We start from the raw sequence: 20600 nt of genomic DNA, 5'->3' as shown, positions 1-20600 counted from the left end.
TGACACTGAGTCATAACTAACAAAGTTAAAAATGGTTCCTACTGCTACTATGTGGGATGTGTGACGTTAAAGTTAGAGTGGGGAAATGTTTTCTTGAAAAAGGTTGTGCATCTCAGAGTGTTGGTTGTCTGAAGGGTGATTGGATGCTTGACACTGTAATCATAAAGTATTGTACTTTGTTGTCCCAGGAATCAATATACATCAAATCAATCGGATAATTAGATCATATGAAATTATTGACATCGCAATCATAAAGTATTGTGCTTTATTGTTCCAGGAATCAATATACATCGAATCAATCGGATAATTAGATCATATAAAATTATTGGATAATTAGATATTTTAACTGCTTCGATTATAATGTTGAATTTTGTTGTTCCCGGAATTAGTATACAATCGGATAATTAGATCATATAGAAATTTGTGGTCAAATCAACATGTTTACAAATGGAAGTACGGACGTCATAGAAATGATTATAGTGTTGCTACGTTTTTTAAATTGTACCTACCTGCTGCAGAAATCACCATGAAAAGTTCGAAATACAAAAAGTAGATAGATGTAAAGTATGGATGGGCGGACCGAATCTAATTATAGAAAAAAACAAATATATCAATAACACAGGGTGGTGAATCAAAATGGTCGTATGGATGGGCGGACCAAACCTAATTATAGGAGAAGAATTATATAAATAACACAGGGTGGTGAATCAAATTGCACTCAAACTTGAAATTGAAACATTATGTGTTGCTCAATTTTGGATGAATCAAATTAACGTGAATAGATGTGGGCGGATTTCAATCTATTTAAAAACTTGGAATATAATGAACGTATTGCGAAAGTTTTGGTGGATCAGAATAAAATGGAAAATATTGAGGGGTGGATTGAAATCTACTAAAACTTGGAATTATAATGGATGTGTTAAGTTTTTGTTTAAGCTTAAATTTTATTAAGGACACTCGATATAGAATAGTATATATTGCGATTTAGTGATGTTGATTCAGCAAAATTATTTATGAAGCTTAGAATTTCATGAAGCAAAATTGTTATAATGCATTAGATATTTGAGTGGAGCTGTCTCTCTTCATGGAGAAGGGGGGTGGGCAATAATTTGGCAAGGAAAGTTTGCACTGTCTCTCGAAGTTGGTATGCGCAAGGTGGGGTGGTGCAGAGAGGTAGCAGCAATGATGAGCAGGAGTTGGGCGTTGTATGCGCAAAAGTTGAGCTGCGCAAGAAAGTGCTCTCAGGTATAGAGAAAAATAGTTAGTTGTGCTTCAACTTTCAAGATTCTAATACATAAAAATAGTTGTGGATGATATAAGTTATTATTCAGATATTTCATTGAATAATTAGGTAAATTTTTTACTGTATTAGACTAATATATTGTATTAAAAATTATTTTTATGTTGCTCGATTATTGACAAACATTTGATTAATATTATATTTCTTAATACATTTTTAAGAAGACATGTTGAAATTTTATTTGTTAAGTGATAACATTTAAGTATGGCATCTAAAATAATTGTATTATGTTTTAGATTGGTCGAAAAGAGGAGTAGTTGTGGTGGTTGAGATACAGTATTACCTGTTGGTGAGTTTTAGTTTGTTAAGATTTTAATGATGTTCAATATTGATATACATTTGATTAATGTTATATATACTAATACATGTTAAAGAAATTATTTTATTTTGTTGAGTGAAAATAAAATATGTATTAAATAAGTTTTGGCATCTAAAATGATTGTATTTTGTTCTAGATCGGCCGCAAGAGAAGTAGTTGGTGGTGACTGAAATTTAGTTTTGAATTTGGCCATTGTTTTGTGTTGACATTGATATTATTTGAGAGTGGAGGCTGGTACATGATACACTTTGATCTGACCGATTATATGTTGAATTAAATGTTGGTGGAGAGAGAGTGGAGGCACATGATACACTTTGCTCTGACCGATTATATGTTGAATTGCTGCTGGAGAATCTGTTTATAGATTAGATGTGAAGTCTGTTGAAGTTCAGAATGCTAAACAGGAAGCTAAACAGGAAGCTAAACAGGATTGTTTAGTGATTGGGTCAGTAATATTGTGAAACATGCTATTGCTGCTGGAGAATCTGTTTATAGATTAGATGTGAAGTCTGTTGAAGTTCAGAATGCTAAACAGGAAGCTAAACAGGATGCTAAAACTGTTCTCAATAATGCGGTCAAGAAGCTTGGAGTATCACCAGGAAGGTAGATATCAAGTTCAAGGTTCCTGTATTCTCTGGCAACTATAAGGAGATTTAGTGATCATGAAAAGTACCTGAAGCTAACAACTGAGTGCTTGAACAAAACTCCAAAGGAAGCCTGTGCTGGATTGACAACATATTTGGAATGTATGGAGCTGCTGTTTATGGATTTACTAATATTCTGTCTATTGTGCAACAAAATATGTTTCCTCATGATGTACTAGAGCTGATGATGTTACAGATTAAATACTTGCAAACAATGATTGATGAAGCTATCTTTGAGCTTGAATATGATATCTTGCAAACAATGATTGATGAAGCTATCTTTGAGCTTGAATATGATATCTCTATATATGGGAAGACTATTACTGATCTTGGCAAGAAGAGTCTTAAATCAACCAGTAGTGGCAAATCATATGCAACTAATGATAGTACTGGTGATAGTGATGATCATAATCCTACTGAAGCAAGTCAATCTGTTGGTACTGGTGATAGTGATAATCATAATCCTACTGAAGCAAGTCAATCTGTTGATACTGTTGTTGCAACCCTTTCTCAACCTGTTATAAGTACTCCAATCAACAGTCCAACTGCTGCCAAGGAGAAGAAAAGTAATTTAGATTTATAGATTGCTAGATTTATAATAACTGTTGAAAAGTTTTGAAGACTTGGAGGTGTTAAATTTAAGCATTTAAGCAACAGTTGTGGATAATAAGACGTCGGAGAGTAGTTTTGAAGCTTAATTTGAAAATTGAGGATTCGTATGTCAAGGATAATGAAATAACATTGAGTTAAATGAAATATGTTGATATTGTAACATTTTGAACAGATGTGCACAGTGTGCCAGATTAACGTAAATAAATGCACAGTGAGTCAGGTAGATACAAAGAGTTAAACGAATTATGTTGATATTTATTTTGAACAGATGTGCACAGTGTGTCAGGATGATGCAAATAAATGCACAGTGTGTCAGGATGATGCAAATAAATGCACAGTGAGTCAGGTAGCTACAAAGAGATGTATTTACAGTTGTCAAAATGAGAAGTATTTAGTTGATAGATAATGATATACAGAGATATACACCATGGGCTAGAAGCTATTGTGAAGTTGTGCAGAATTTTAAAATAGCATGCATTGTATCTTAAATATATTTATGACTGATAAAACGGATATTTGTAAGTTGTTAATACAGTGGGCAGTCAAAGTATAATGCTGGTTAGTGAAATTTTAGCTGTTCTAAAGAAGGCGGGGCTTAAAGTTGATGTGGCTGTTGTAGATTTGACTGCCAGGTTGGATATCTTACTTGTCAATAGCTGGTGTGTTTGTCGATAGTTAGTATTGAAAAACAAAATGGATCAGATTTCGAATCAATCTATGGCGAAGGTTTTGGTTGCTTTTGTTCGGCTGCAGTTTTCTCTGTGTTTGTTGTTTCTGTTCATTGTTTTCAACGTTATCATTGGTTGGAGTGTCGACAGTAGCATCATTGTTATAACGAAAATCATTGGCAGTTTCTGTATTTTGAATGACATGTCGATTTTTGGAATTTAACAGAGATGTTAATAGCAGTTATTGTGGTTGTCATTATTAGGCTTAAGTCATGCCTGACTATGCAATAGATATAATCTCCTGGATGATAAATGTGAACAGCAGTTCTGATTTTTGATCTGAGACCTCAAACATTTGGCAGGTTTGGTTACTAGAATGGTTGAGTTAGATGCTCGGTTGGCTAACCTGCAGGATCAGCAACGTATTTTGAATCAGGAAAGGGTGAATTTTGGGAAGTAGTTAGAGTCGATGCTAGAAAGGATTTGATCCCAATTTTTTGAAGAGATTGGAGGCTTCTTGTGGTGGAGGTGAATGGCTGTTGTGTTGTTTGATAAAATCACAGTTGCTAAGTGGAAACCAGTTTATAACTAAGTTTATAATTAAGCTAAGGTCAACTGGTATAGTTATATCGTCTGTGGTGTTGTAGCATTGGTATGGTTATGTCATTTGTGAGATGTTGATGGATTGATGGATAATGATGGATTGATGGATATGAATGATACTACTATGGTTGGTATGGTTATATCATTTGTGAGATGTTGATGGATTGATGGATAATGATGGATTGATGGATATGAATGATACTACTATTATCAAGAAAAATCTGGCAAAAGAAAATGAATATTATGATCAAGAATAATTATAGTTTTACTGTGTATTAATTCATATTTTATTTTATTTTTATGTATTAATGTTTAAGTATTTGTTGAGGCAGTAGTAGTCTCGAAAGGTTTAATATTAATGCTTTTATAACAATGCATCTCTAATGACATGTTTTTAAATCAATGCATTCTGATGGTTATATGTTAATCAGTGTTTTTATTTATCATGCATTTATAATAACTATGTTAATCAATGCATTTCCAATGTTTATGTGTTAATCAATGCATTATATGTTAATCAATGCATTTTTCAATGATTATATGTTAATCAATGTTTTTTTAAAAAAAAATAAAAAAAAAGAGAAAAAAAAAACACATAAAAAAAAAAGGAACATATAAAAAACATAAAAGAGTTCTAAGGAACCAAAACAAAAAGAAAAAAAAAAATGTATATGAAATGTTTAAAGATCTGGAAATAAAATAAAAAAAAAAAAAAAATTATGGCAGGTGTCATACCAGATCAATTATTATCTATTTAATAAGCATTCAATGCTACTTATAATATATATGATAATTAACATGTAATAAACATATTGTTATATTCAATCTGAAATATTACAGTTTTGAAATCCATGTTCCTGTTAAAGCCAGGGAGAAATGTGATGTATAGTCCCTTTCTTCCTGACTTGAGAGCAATGTATGTATTTTGTATATTAGCTGTCAGTTCTTGTGTCAACCGTTTCGGAGCAAGACATTGCTCTGCAACACGACACGAACATAAAAGTGAACAGTTGTCTTAATATTAATATTATTATTGTATGTTAATCTTGTCTTGAATTAATACACTTTATAAGAATATTTAGCTGTTTGTTCTTGCTACACGTCATTTTGGCGCAGTAGTGTAGTACGAATCTATAGCTCAGATTTTCTTTTAATTGTATTATTTCTTTGCTTTTGGTTTTTGTTCAGGATATTTGTAGTGACCAGGATGGACATTTCTGAATGGAGGAAGATGTCTCAGGTGGAGAAGGATGAGTACATGATTACTTTTTGGGGTACGGTCAAGAATGAGATTCATGCTATTGGGACTAAACTTGATAATGTGGCGGCGGAGCTGGGTGGGCGTATAGCGCCGCTGGAGACGAAAATTCAAGAGTTGACGGATAATGTTGCTGCGGTTACTGGACTGGCTACTCGGATGGACGATTTAGAAGATCGTCTTAATAAGGTGGTGGAGCCTAATGTTGATAATGATATCAAGACTGAGAATGTGACCGTTGTGAATGAGTCTATGACTGGCCAGCAGCGAATTCTTGAAAAGATTGCCCAGCAGAATAGTTTGATTGCCCAGCAGAATAGTTTGATTGCCCAGCAGAATAGTTTGAATACCCAGCAGAATAGTTTGAATAACTCTATGCCTTGGCAGAGGACGGCTGGAGGATCTGTACCAGAGGAGAAGCCTAAATTGTTTGCTAGTGGTTCTCGAACTATTTTTGGTGGAATGCAAGATCATGAAGATAAGATCGAAGCTCGAACTGCTAATGAAAAATTTTGTTTCCTTGAACAAGAAAGTTTGGTGGTGTTGCCAACACTTTCTATGGACAATTTCAAAGCTCCAATTGCTAATGAAAAATTTTGTTTCCTTGAACAAGAAAGTTTGGTGGTGTTGCCAAACAGGTTAGGGGGGGGAGAGTGTATAGGTGGAGAGGACCAGGTAACAGTCAAGGAGATGGTGAACCAGGTCGAACCTCTGGAGGAGGAGAGACATGTGATGCTGGACCAGGTCGAACCTCTGGAGGAGGAGAGACATGTGATGCTGGACCAGGTCGAACCTCTGGAGGAGGAGAGACATGTGATGCTGGACCAGGTCGAATTCCTGGACCAGTTATGCTTAAAGAATGGAGAGAGGGTGAACCAGGTCGAACCCCTGGTGAAAGAGAGATATGTGATGGTTAAGAACACCATGTCACCATTCTGTCCATTAAAGGACACCACGACACCATCCTGTCTAGTGAAGGACAACATGTGGGTGGAGGACACCAACATAATGTCCAGGGAAAGATATGTGCCGCCCTGGACATGTACTAAGTTGGTGGAGGACACCATGAAAGGGGAAAAGGTGCCGCCCTGGACATGTATCAGCAGGGAGAGAAGGATAGACATGTGTTGTTAAAAAATTATCCTTTGTTTCTACAGGGAGACAGTTGAGTATTGTTAAAAATTGTTAAAAATGTATTCTCTCTATCCTTTTATAGTTTGTTTCTACAGGGAGACAGTTGAGTATTGTTAAAAATTGTTAAAAATGTATTCTCTCTATCCTTTTATAGTTTGTTTCTACAGGGAGACAGTTGAGTATTGTTAAAAATGTATTCTCTCTACAGTTTATTCCTTTCTACAATTTGCAGGGAAGCAAGGATTACATGTATTTCTTTCTATAGCTTATTCAGGACAGACGTGTATTGATTAAACGAGTATTTCTTTCTACAATTTGCAGGGAAGAAGGATTTTCTCTACAGTTTTGGATTGTATCAACAGGATATACATGTACTACGGCCTACGGCGATTTGACGGCGGTGTGGCGGCGATCGATTTTTGTAGTTTTGCAATTAAGATATCTATAATTGAATAAGTATTGTATCTGATAGATGTATTGACGGCTTATAAAAATGTATAGAAGTTGTGCTTCTGGAAGTATTTCTATTTAGGAAATAAAACTCGCAGATGTTATGTTGACATACAAATCATAGATTATTTGTGGAGCAACTTTTTCTAGAATGAACGAAAATTTATCTGCTATTGTTATATCCCTGTATATTACTGATCTTACTCGATTTTTTGGGAATGAACGTCAATTTATTTTCCATTGTTGTATCCATTGCTAATAAATGTAGATCTCTGATATTATTCGAATTAGTGGGATAAATGTTAATTTATCTGCCATTGTGGTGTCCATGCATAAGGTTAGAATGTATAACATATAATTTGGAAAGCGCTGACATTGTTTAAATAATAAGAAGAGAAACGAAGCAACTCTATAAAGTTTGTGATGGAAAATAATTTGATTTATGGTAATTATTTGAATTCTGGAAATATAACATTTTGTTAACTATTGAATACGAGTTTATGAGATTATGTTATTATGAAAATCAAAATATATGCATTTATTTTTTTTTTTTGTGTTTTGTTACACTGGAATTGGATATTTGGATATATTTATTTTTGTTTCAGACTATTGTGGTGTCTAACAGAGATAAGAATAAAAAAATGGAAGATGGATTAATTTCAACGAAAATAGGAATACAATTTTGTAAAATTGTTAATGGAAGAAAATTGATTTTATTAAATGTTAATATCGTGATTTTATGAAAATTGGATAAAAATTTGAAATTAGATACTTTAAAAAGTATTAGAATTTTGATGAAAGGCTGTAAATTGTTTTAAAAGTTGAGTCAGTTATTATGGTTCTAAGTATTTAATTTTAAAACAATTATATTGCGGTTTATGTATAAATAAGAGTAAAGCTACTCTTAAGCTTATATGAATGGAAACAAAATATTTTGAATATGGTTAAAATGTGCTATGAATAATAACGATTGTACTTGCGTGAAGATAGATATGTGATCTTTGATCTGTGATATATTATTCATAGTACGAAATTTCTATTATAGATAGAACAGAAATTTTGTTTGTTTTGTTTTTGAATTTACGTTGATTTGGATTGATACATACTTGTCATCATGATCAGTAGAATGTGATATTTGATATTTGATATTTGATTAATGGGCGGAATTAGAACAGAAATTTTGTTTGTTTTGTTTTTGAATTTACGTTGATTGATACATACTTGTCATCATGATCAGTAGAATGTGATATTTGATATTTGATTAATGGGCGGAATTTTTGTGGATTTAACTAGATTTATTTTAAACAATTAAATGGCGATTTAAGATTGGAATGCATAACTCAGCAAAAAATTTTTAATGAAGCAAAAATTGTTATTCAGTATTTGATTATGATGTGAGATAGAGAGAGAGAGAGAGAGAGAGAGAGAGAGAGAAAGAGAGAGAGAGAGTGAGAGAGAGATATGTGTGTGGAATTGGATTGTACAATGGACATATTATATGTGGATTAATTATGATATGTGTGCAAAATTGAAATGTATAATGGACATATTATATATATATGAATGAATTATCGGAAATATTTGTATAGTAGGAAATGAATGATTATTGGAAATATTTGTATGGAGAGAAGAGAAAACTTGTTGATGTGTGTACAATGGATATATTATTTATGGATGTTTGTTGAAAATAAATCGGAAATATTTGTATAGTAGGAAATGAATGTTATTGGAAATATTTGTATGGAGAGAAGAGAACACTTGTTGATGTGTGTACAATGGATATATTATTTATGGATGTTTGTTGAAAATAAAACTTTGTGCAAGTTTTGACAATAGATCTAGTATATATAGGATTGTGTAGGGAAGAGATGTCTATTGTGTATATCTATATCCAATGATGGGTGATGCAATATAGATTAATACTAAATGTGTTGTTTAGACTTGGTGGTTAAATGTTGCAAGTTTAGTTTGACCTATATATGACTTCTATTGAAACGTTTTCGAATATGATGTATAAACCAAGGATATTAATATTCATAAAAATGGAGCATTAACACTCGTATAGTAAATGTTGATATATGATTTATATGATATATGATTTTTATTGTAATGAGGATATGATGTATAAAAACAAAGATGACAGCATCCGTAAAAACGAAGCAATGGAATGGCAGGACAAACGGACATCAACACTTGTATAGTGTCAAAATTAAATAATCAGAATATACATATAAGATTCAATGCAAAAATTGTAAGCAAATTTGTTTGTAATAAACAAGGAAGACAACATTAATAAAAGCGAAGTATTGAATGGTAGGACAAACGAACATCAACACTTGCATAGTGTCAGAACTGAATAATCTTTGTAAAAACAAGGAAGACAACATTAACAAAAGCGAAGCATTGAATGGTAGGACAAACGAACATCAACACTTGTATAGTGTCAAAACTGAAAAAATAAGTGCATAAGAGTCGATGTAAAATTGTAAGTAAATGTGTTAAGAAAGAACTGATTGAAACAGATTGATGTTTTACTTACATTTTATGAACTTGCTTATAGAGTGGCTTCGCTTATAAACCGCTTAACACGTAGCACATCTACTTGTTGTTGGGTAGGTGATAGGTTTGAATCTCGGTCTGACACTGAGTCATAACTAACAAAGTTAAAAATGGTTCCTACTGCTACTATGTGGGATGTGTGACGTTAAAGTTAGAGTGGGGAAATGTTTTCTTGAAAAAGGTTGTGCATCTCAGAGTGTTGGTTGTCTGAAGGGTGATTGGATGCTTGACACTGTAATCATAAAGTATTGTACTTTGTTGTCCCAGGAATCAATATACATCAAATCAATCGGATAATTAGATCATATGAAATTATTGACATCGCAATCATAAAGTATTGTGCTTTATTGTTCCAGGAATCAATATACATCGAATCAATCGGATAATTAGATCATATAAAATTATTGGATAATTAGATATTTTAACTGCTTCGATTATAATGTTGAATTTTGTTGTTCCCGGAATTAGTATACAATCGGATAATTAGATCATATAGAAATTTGTGGTCAAATCAACATGTTTACAAATGGAAGTACGGACGTCATAGAAATGATTATAGTGTTGCTACGTTTTTTAAATTGTACCTACCTGCTGCAGAAATCACCATGAAAAGTTCGAAATACAAAAAGTAGATAGATGTAAAGTATGGATGGGCGGACCGAATCTAATTATAGAAAAAAACAAATATATCAATAACACAGGGTGGTGAATCAAAATGGTCGTATGGATGGGCGGACCAAACCTAATTATAGGAGAAGAATTATATAAATAACACAGGGTGGTGAATCAAATTGCACTCAAACTTGAAATTGAAACATTATGTGTTGCTCAATTTTGGATGAATCAAATTAACGTGAATAGATGTGGGCGGATTTCAATCTATTTAAAAACTTGGAATATAATGAACGTATTGCGAAAGTTTTGGTGGATCAGAATAAAATGGAAAATATTGAGGGGTGGATTGAAATCTACTAAAACTTGGAATTATAATGGATGTGTTAAGTTTTTGTTTAAGCTTAAATTTTATTAAGGACACTCGATATAGAATAGTATATATTGCGATTTAGTGATGTTGATTCAGCAAAATTATTTATGAAGCTTAGAATTTCATGAAGCAAAATTGTTATAATGCATTAGATATTTGAGTGGAGCTGTCTCTCTTCATGGAGAAGGGGGGTGGGCAATAATTTGGCAAGGAAAGTTTGCACTGTCTCTCGAAGTTGGTATGCGCAAGGTGGGGTGGTGCAGAGAGGTAGCAGCAATGATGAGCAGGAGTTGGGCGTTGTATGCGCAAAAGTTGAGCTGCGCAAGAAAGTGCTCTCAGATTGGTCGAAAAGAGGAGTAGTTGTGGTGGTTGAGATACAGTATTACCTGTTGATCGGCCGCAAGAGAAGTAGTTGGTGGTGACTGAAATTTAGTTTTGAATTTGGCCATTGTTTTGTGTTGACATTGATATTATTTGAGAGTGGAGGCTGGTACATGATACACTTTGATCTGACCGATTATATGTTGAATTGCTGCTGGAGAATCTGTTTATAGATTAGATGTGAAGTCTGTTGAAGTTCAGAATGCTAAACAGGAAGCTAAACAGGAAGCTAAACAGGATTGTTTAGTGATTGGGTCAGTAATATTGTGAAACATGCTATTGCTGCTGGAGAATCTGTTTATAGATTAGATGTGAAGTCTGTTGAAGTTCAGAATGCTAAACAGGAAGCTAAACAGGAAGCTAAACAGGATGCTAAAACTGTTCTCAATAATGCGGTCAAGAAGCTTGGAGTATCACCAGGAAGGTAGATATCAAGTTCAAGGTTCCTGTATTCTCTGGCAACTATAAGGAGATTTAGTGATCATGAAAAGTACCTGAAGCTAACAACTGAGTGCTTGAACAAAACTCCAAAGGAAGCCTGTGCTGGATTGACAACATATTTGGAATGTATGGAGCTGCTGTTTATGGATTTACTAATATTCTGTCTATTGTGCAACAAAATATGTTTCCTCATGATGTACTAGAGCTGATGATGTTACAGATTAAATACTTGCAAACAATGATTGATGAAGCTATCTTTGAGCTTGAATATGATATCTTGCAAACAATGATTGATGAAGCTATCTTTGAGCTTGAATATGATATCTCTATATATGGGAAGACTATTACTGATCTTGGCAAGAAGAGTCTTAAATCAACCAGTAGTGGCAAATCATATGCAACTAATGATAGTACTGGTGATAGTGATGATCATAATCCTACTGAAGCAAGTCAATCTGTTGGTACTGGTGATAGTGATAATCATAATCCTACTGAAGCAAGTCAATCTGTTGATACTGTTGTTGCAACCCTTTCTCAACCTGTTATAAGTACTCCAATCAACAGTCCAACTGCTGCCAAGGAGAAGAAAAGTAATTTAGATTTATAGATTGCTAGATTTATAATAACTGTTGAAAAGTTTTGAAGACTTGGAGGTGTTAAATTTAAGCATTTAAGCAACAGTTGTGGATAATAAGACGTCGGAGAGTAGTTTTGAAGCTTAATTTGAAAATTGAGGATTCGTATGTCAAGGATAATGAAATAACATTGAGTTAAATGAAATATGTTGATATTGTAACATTTTGAACAGATGTGCACAGTGTGCCAGATTAACGTAAATAAATGCACAGTGAGTCAGGTAGATACAAAGAGTTAAACGAATTATGTTGATATTTATTTTGAACAGATGTGCACAGTGTGTCAGGATGATGCAAATAAATGCACAGTGTGTCAGGATGATGCAAATAAATGCACAGTGAGTCAGGTAGCTACAAAGAGATGTATTTACAGTTGTCAAAATGAGAAGTATTTAGTTGATAGATAATGATATACAGAGATATACACCATGGGCTAGAAGCTATTGTGAAGTTGTGCAGAATTTTAAAATAGCATGCATTGTATCTTAAATATATTTATGACTGATAAAACGGATATTTGTAAGTTGTTAATACAGTGGGCAGTCAAAGTATAATGCTGGTTAGTGAAATTTTAGCTGTTCTAAAGAAGGCGGGGCTTAAAGTTGATGTGGCTGTTGTAGATTTGACTGCCAGGTTGGATATCTTACTTGTCAATAGCTGGTGTGTTTGTCGATAGTTAGTATTGAAAAACAAAATGGATCAGATTTCGAATCAATCTATGGCGAAGGTTTTGGTTGCTTTTGTTCGGCTGCAGTTTTCTCTGTGTTTGTTGTTTCTGTTCATTGTTTTCAACGTTATCATTGGTTGGAGTGTCGACAGTAGCATCATTGTTATAACGAAAATCATTGGCAGTTTCTGTATTTTGAATGACATGTCGATTTTTGGAATTTAACAGAGATGTTAATAGCAGTTATTGTGGTTGTCATTATTAGGCTTAAGTCATGCCTGACTATGCAATAGATATAATCTCCTGGATGATAAATGTGAACAGCAGTTCTGATTTTTGATCTGAGACCTCAAACATTTGGCAGGTTTGGTTACTAGAATGGTTGAGTTAGATGCTCGGTTGGCTAACCTGCAGGATCAGCAACGTATTTTGAATCAGGAAAGGGTGAATTTTGGGAAGTAGTTAGAGTCGATGCTAGAAAGGATTTGATCCCAATTTTTTGAAGAGATTGGAGGCTTCTTGTGGTGGAGGTGAATGGCTGTTGTGTTGTTTGATAAAATCACAGTTGCTAAGTGGAAACCAGTTTATAACTAAGTTTATAATTAAGCTAAGGTCAACTGGTATAGTTATATCGTCTGTGGTGTTGTAGCATTGGTATGGTTATGTCATTTGTGAGATGTTGATGGATTGATGGATAATGATGGATTGATGGATATGAATGATACTACTATGGTTGGTATGGTTATATCATTTGTGAGATGTTGATGGATTGATGGATAATGATGGATTGATGGATATGAATGATACTACTATTATCAAGAAAAATCTGGCAAAAGAAAATGAATATTATGATCAAGAATAATTATAGTTTTACTGTGTATTAATTCATATTTTATTTTATTTTTATGTATTAATGTTTAAGTATTTGTTGAGGCAGTAGTAGTCTCGAAAGGTTTAATATTAATGCTTTTATAACAATGCATCTCTAATGACATGTTTTTAAATCAATGCATTCTGATGGTTATATGTTAATCAGTGTTTTTATTTATCATGCATTTATAATAACTATGTTAATCAATGCATTTCCAATGTTTATGTGTTAATCAATGCATTATATGTTAATCAATGCATTTTTCAATGATTATATGTTAATCAATGTTTTTTTAAAAAAAAATAAAAAAAAAGAGAAAAAAAAAACACATAAAAAAAAAAAGGAACATATAAAAAACATAAAAGAGTTCTAAGGAACCAAAACAAAAAGAAAAAAAAAAATGTATATGAAATGTTTAAAGATCTGGAAATAAAATAAAAAAAAAAAAAAAAATTATGGCAGGTGTCATACCAGATCAATTATTATCTATTTAATAAGCATTCAATGCTACTTATAATATATATGATAATTAACATGTAATAAACATATTGTTATATTCAATCTGAAATATTACAGTTTTGAAATCCATGTTCCTGTTAAAGCCAGGGAGAAATGTGATGTATAGTCCCTTTCTTCCTGACTTGAGAGCAATGTATGTATTTTGTATATTAGCTGTCAGTTCTTGTGTCAACCGTTTCGGAGCAAGACATTGCTCTGCAACACGACACGAACATAAAAGTGAACAGTTGTCTTAATATTAATATTATTATTGTATGTTAATCTTGTCTTGAATTAATACACTTTATAAGAATATTTAGCTGTTTGTTCTTGCTATTGCTACACGTCAGTCATCACATAAAAAAAACAAGTATAACAACATCCATAAAAGCGAAGCTCTTGCAAAAAGACGGTAGGACAAACGGACATTAATCTTTGGGTGTCATAGCTTATAAGCAGAATATTAGTTTATAAGTCTTTCTGATAACGATTGTGCATTGCTATGCTTTAAATACGATAGGACAATTGTAACCTGTCTAGATTATCGATAAGAGTTGTCCTTTACAGATGTACCAATCCTAATTTTAGATGAACTTTGCTTTTAAAAATCTATTTTATCCCTGGCAAGGGAGGCTTCCAAAGTTTTAGTAATCTTTAAAAGGAAAAGTTTACTACGAGTACTAAGATCAACTTTAAACATAGGTCTATTTTTTTTAAATATTTCATCATGCTATTATTCATCGTGTTATTTCATTGAAGACGCTAACGAATAGCGTTAACCGATCTTTTGAAAAAAAGTATTAGAGAATTATTAAACTACAAGGCTACGCGCCTTGAGGCCCTTGAGGTGGGAGGGAATTCGACACCCCCACCCTGTACTTTCAATTGTATTTTTTTCGGGGGGGGGGGGGGGGGTCATTATTTTCTAGTGCGATCTATTGAGAGGATGGATGTATCCTCCCCCTATATAGTTATAAACTTTTCCAGGGCCTATGAAAAGCTATCCTGTAAAGGAGAATCATATCGGTTCTGTGGTTAGTGAGATCCTTCGGCGCACACATAAAGACAGAAGTATATCCTGTTATTTATTATAAGGATTCTGACGGTTGCGCCCTTATAAAATAAAATAGTCTAAAACCATAACGGGACTGAGGTAAGGCTTCCCAAAAATGGAGAACTCAACTGGTTCAGTGGGTATATAATTTACTACTTTGAAAAATAGAATGTGTATGCGAAAATTTCTCTGCACAAAGACGTGTATGTGGTGAATTTAAGTGCTCAAACATGAACAAGTTAAAAAAGGATAATAACATCCATAAGTAGCGAAGTACAAAAAACATAAATTGACAAACGGACAAAGAGAATAAAGCAAATGTTTAAGGGCCATAAAATAAGGAAGAAAAAGGAAGAAGACGCTTTATACTCAAATAATGATAATGGGAATGCTGACAAGAAAAATCAGAAGTCTAGCCATAAGAGCAGCTGAGTAAATCTCATTTCCCGAATTGCGTTACGGATGGACAGACTGACAAAGTAAATTAGAGAGCCAAGCTAAACATTTGCGGAAAAAGTAAACTTTTAAGAATCTACGGTAAACAGTATATTGCAATAAAAGTATCAACTTATATTGTACAACTTTCCAAGACAAAGCTTTACTCAAGTTATATATGTTCGTTCTAAATGTCTAGAAATCATCTAGACAGATGGGCAGTATCCAGAAGTAGCGAAGGACATGTTGGTAATTGCTGCATCGATGTACGGACAGATGGATATTCAAGTATACATTTTTAAAACATAAAAAAGTAACTGCTTCCTAAGAATAAGGTATAACAAACAAGCGAAATAAATCTAAAATAATATTTGGGCGGGGGGCAGATATAAAACAATGCAATGGCTGAAAATCACGTGTAGTTTTAGTGATTTTTTCCGAATTAATTTCGTTATTAGTATAACTATAAGCTGACTGCTTCCGAACAACGCCAACACCAAACAAGTGCCAATTTTCCAAAGTGCAGCCTCACCAAACCTTCTAAAAAATTTTCTTACTTCTGACATTCATATGCAATAATACATCTGCACATCATTGGTGGAAAAATGGAATCTGATTTTGGAACTATGATTCATAGGACAACAAGGTACAATATTTTTAGCGAGGCATCTCATTGATCGAGTACTAAAAATTTAAGCCCGCTGGGAGTATGACTTTATTAGAATACATACAAATCTGGTGCAACATCCAAGTAATTATATATCCATTAGTAAAGTCAACTACCGTGATGTTGGACTGATAAAAGTCGTCGATGAAATTGGGACGGTAATTTTTAAGCTCCATTGTGATGCGACAATTTTTAGAGAGAAAACTAAAAGTGTAATTACCAAAATAAATAAGGTTTAAATTTAATAAAATTTTGTGAGTCAATTAGAATTTTAAGTTAATTTCATAATAATGGATATACAATATACGTGGTTATTATGAGAGGAGAAAAGTCATCAATTTAGGAATTCATCTATTGGTCAGTCCATTCATCCAGTAGTAGAGAAGGGGATGGAGCAAAGGTTATCGTTATTTCATCTAGCTACGAGTTTCATTTTATTAGAGTAGATGATAATCTGGTGTATGATCCAAGTAATTATAAATCCATTTTCCTAATAGACCTAATGTGTTTTATGGACACAATACAATCTGTTCCGATTTTGTATTACTTTTGCGGAACATGATTTCAGTTACGTCATATTTTTCTTTCCCAAAAAAGGGAAGGGGGGAAGAAAATCTCTTCAAAAGAGATGGGGAAAATCCCCTTTTCTCCCATCTCTTTTTTCTTCCCCCCGTCCCTTTTTTTTCTTTCCCCTTCCCTTTTTCGGGAAAGGAAAATATGACGTAACTGAAATCATGTTCCGCAAAAGAAATACAAAATCGGGACAGATTGTATTGTGTCTGTTTTATGCTCAAAACTGTAATAACTAATTATAAATGTGAAAGGTTATATTTGTTTACATTCAAATACCTTTCATAAAAAAAAGTGTCCCAATTAACCTTATTAGCATCATCTAACAGGGATCAGGTAGCTGCGCGTCAGCCGCGTCTAAGATTCAGTGAAATCGTCATATTATAACTTTAAGATTAAGCTGGTGTCTAAACCTGTTCCTAAACAGGCAATCCATCTTTTTGATTTATTTTGTTCACAAGGAGGTTTAAATTTGAGACTTATACGCGGCTGCCGAGCCCTGATTTCTAATAAAAAGTTTGCTTAAAATATTAATTTTAGCTGAAGTATCTGTTGACAAATATTATCTAAACTTTTTTTTATAAAAAGATAAGATAAATTCTTCTTCAATTTTTTAGTCTTCATTAGAGGTTACTTGTGATATTTAATATTATTGTTATTAAAAAAATTGAAGATTATTTGTTTAGATTATAGTAAACAAAATATGAATTTAAATGTGTAATTGTTTAATATAAAAGTTTCATTAGTTTTACCATTACTTTGCTCAAAAGCTTTTTGAGATATTTAATCTAAGTCCTTGGTGCTAGAGGCAAAACGGCGAAACTTATGCCAATGTTTAAGTATAGTTATAGACAGATTACAAAAAAATGCACAAGGAAAACTCGCACACAAGTTTGCATTTTTTGGCGCATTCACGCGCCGCTAGCATTCCCTACATTAGTTAGTCTTGGCGGGTTCCAGATAAAAAAAGCTTAATTATACCGGTCACAATGAAGTGCAAAAAAATATCTATAATACAAAGTAGAACGATGTCTGTCTGTCTGTCTATCTGTCTGTTTGTTTGTACCAAAGGATCTAGCTTCTCATAGGTCCCGGAAGGTTTAAAACTATTTTCTTGGGGGGTGGGATACCAAACCACCACCCCCAAAAAAATAAAACCTTTAAAAAATCTTTCTTTTTAATCTAAAATACGAAAAATTAGGTTGATCAAACCTCTTTCTGCGAAGCCGCTAGTGATTATATAAACAATGTAGCTGAGTATTTTAGAGTACACTTTATATTTATTTATTTATTATTTAAACAAAAACAGATAGCTACGCAAATAACCAACAATAAACATCAAAATTAAACTTTGAACTTTTACGTACATATTGTTAAAAAAAGAGTGATTACTAGGGAAATAGGGAACAGTGTCGGTTTCTTTTATAACCTTTCTTTGATGCCAGACTTACCACCAGCTTCCCTGAATTTAAAATATAAAACTTAAGGCAGGGAGAGAGGTTTTACTTATCCAACCCCTAATCCCTGATAATAACACTAAAATAAGTAGATATGTCCTATTTTCTTTATTAAAAGTGAATCATATGTCCTAATTTTTAACACCTAAAGTGTGTTTTATAAAATTTTGCTTCCCTCACTATGAATTAATATCTGTTTATATGTCAGTACGTTAAGTATTTTTTAGTTTTTGAATATCTGACGTAAATTATTTCGGGTTACTGATATTTTTACAATGTATTTATATCTTCTGCAACAAATTTATTCTCTAAAACATGTTGTACATTTAAGTTAAAGTTTCGAAATCATACTTACTACATGATTTATTGTTAATCTTTGGATTTTGATTAGTGTAGTTTGATTTATGTGTTTATAAGTTAAGACCGTTTCCGATGTAAGGGTTATCCTTACCTTAAATATTTAATTAATTAGGTGACCTATATAAATATTCAATTAAATAAATTAAATTACTCGTTCACATGAACTTTTATTCAGATAAGAAAGATAAAAAAAATGATCATCTAAAAAGAACTAAAATTTACAGGAATGGCATACCAAAAAACGCGCGTTTTTATGTGCCTTGCACTTTAGTAATTGGTTACCCTAGACCTTATATTTCGGTTTTATTATGATTGCTGAAACCGAAGGGCTGTCATTAGGTTCCAGATAGGTAGCTTAAACTTGCAATAAAATTTCGCTTGCCCCAGTATTCCCCATACTAAAGACGATAGAAAAATACCTGAAATGCATTGGCTCACATTATGGGTTATGAGTAAGATTTTTGAAAAATAAGTTTTATGTTTAACCTAAAATGAACATATAACAAATTTGTATCAATGTTTTGAATTTAATTAGAATGTAAAGCACTTACATATACTACATAATTGTTGTATAATGAATACCTACATACATACTCAGCTCTGTACTTCTACAGATAAAGGATAAATATATCTATTCAAAATTCAAATCAATTCTGAGGTTTGATTTGTCATTCCGAATACAGATAAGTCCATGTTCGTTTTTTCTAAGCTTTAGAGCTTCGCTTTTATGGATGTTCTCATCCTTGTTATACTGTAATTCCTACATTATCGCTTAAAATATGAAAAAATTCAGTATCTCCTTTTCGTATTATTGCACATGCGGGAATGGGTTTCAAAATTATTCTAACAATAACATGATCACATGGCAAAAATTGTAATTTCTTCTTTTTTGGTTCTTTGGCTATGTGATCAAACATTGCCAGAATATTTAGAATACCCATTCCAGCATAATCAATAATTATAAATAACCATTAATAATTATTATTGACATGCTGCAATGACTAAATTGTAAAACATATTATTTTGCAACATACTATAAAGTCTTAAAGCAATAGAACGATCACATCATTCCCAAAATTACGACCGACTTGATACTGTATAAAAATATCTAAGATACATATTTTGTTCTAAATTCACTTTTACTTTTATTTCTGTTTCTTTACACAATATTTAATGGCATCTACTATACATACCTCATACATTTCATAGGTTTCTCTTGAAGTGCCTCGTCCAGCACAAAAACTAGCTTCCCCTTATTTCAAAATAAATTGAAATAAGTGGGGGAGGTTTAGTAGTATTTTAGTTATATTTTTCTTTAGGTTAGGTTATATTAGGTTCTTGTATAGGCCCTGCAAGGCGTTAGACATTTGCGCAGCAACTGCGAAGGCACGTAAAGACAGACAGACAAACCTTTTTATCCACAATCCAAAATATCTAACAATGATGAACTAATTGATAAATTATAAACAGATAAAATACAGGGTTCCAGGACAAATGCAGGAGTCTCAAACGTCGGAGAGGACAAACGCAGGAGTGTTATAATATTAATTTAATTAAGTATTAAGTATTAAGCAGATTAGGTTCGGTTAAGATATGAATGTACAAATAAACCCGCCGCAGGTGTTAGGCATTTAAAAATAACCTATAAAATTGTCTTAGGTTAGGTTAAGTGTCCACTCCGACGTTTGTGACTCCTGCATTTGTCCTAGGACCAAATACAGGTTATTTTGTTTTTATGGAACAAAAGTTTAAACAGGCAAAATATGTTTTTTATTTAATTTTTTCAAAAAAGATTCTTTCTTTAATTAAACTTTTCAGATGCATGCTATAAACTGGTAGAATGTCACGTGCATTATTTATAATCCTTTCAGGTAAAAGATCAATTGGTCTAAAGCCTAGTTTTTCTAAATTAGGGGTAAATCCGTCGGTCCGTTTAATAATAATCTTTATTTCAATTTTAAACTTTGTATGCTTATTTTTGGTGCTGTTTTTGACAACAATTTTTGTATGATATGATTATTCTATTAATTTG

The 20600-nt window shown here is 32.7% G+C and overlaps 2 protein-coding genes across 4 annotated transcripts in view; both read left to right on the top strand.

The window, feature by feature from the left end:
• Nucleotides 1–297: 297 nt before the first annotated feature.
• Nucleotides 298–13229, top strand: LOC145317980 (uncharacterized). 3 transcript variants are annotated; one of them, XM_080159275.1, is made up of 3 exons: nucleotides 298–1245; nucleotides 1537–1589; nucleotides 1756–4113. In XM_080159275.1, exon 3 carries the CDS (start codon nucleotides 2364–2366, stop codon nucleotides 2844–2846), a length of 483 nt encoding a protein of 160 aa, XP_080015401.1. In that variant the 5' UTR covers nucleotides 298–1245; nucleotides 1537–1589; nucleotides 1756–2363; the 3' UTR covers nucleotides 2847–4113. The 3 variants fall into 3 exon arrangements, with proteins under 3 accessions (XP_080015401.1, XP_080015400.1, XP_080015399.1); XM_080159274.1 differs by having other exon boundaries at nucleotides 298–1351; XM_080159273.1 differs by lacking the exons at nucleotides 1537–1589; nucleotides 1756–4113 and adding an exon at nucleotides 10872–13229 and having other exon boundaries at nucleotides 298–1351.
• A 7151-nt stretch (nucleotides 13230–20380) lies between these two features.
• Nucleotides 20381–20600, top strand: part of LOC145318255 (uncharacterized) — a 37706-nt gene continuing 37486 nt past the window's right edge. The window contains exon 1 of the mRNA XM_080159579.1: nucleotides 20381–20439. Within this exon, the coding sequence (XP_080015705.1) occupies nucleotides 20409–20439 (31 nt within the window). The 5' untranslated portion in view covers nucleotides 20381–20408. The remainder of the gene's footprint in view (nucleotides 20440–20600) is intronic.

Source organism: Acartia tonsa, chromosome 4, assembly GCF_053477335.1.
Source record: "Acartia tonsa isolate MP-2025a chromosome 4, ASM5347733v1, whole genome shotgun sequence".
NCBI lineage: Eukaryota > Metazoa > Arthropoda > Copepoda > Calanoida > Acartiidae > Acartia > Acartia tonsa.
The sequence above is the reverse complement of the archived record's forward strand: the minus strand, read 5'-3'. Positions and strand labels throughout refer to the sequence as shown.

Coding starts and splice junctions, on each gene's coding strand:
- LOC145317980 (XM_080159273.1), top strand. CDS start 11,479: ATGTATGGAGCTGCTGTTTATGGATTTACTAATATTCTGTCTATTGTG.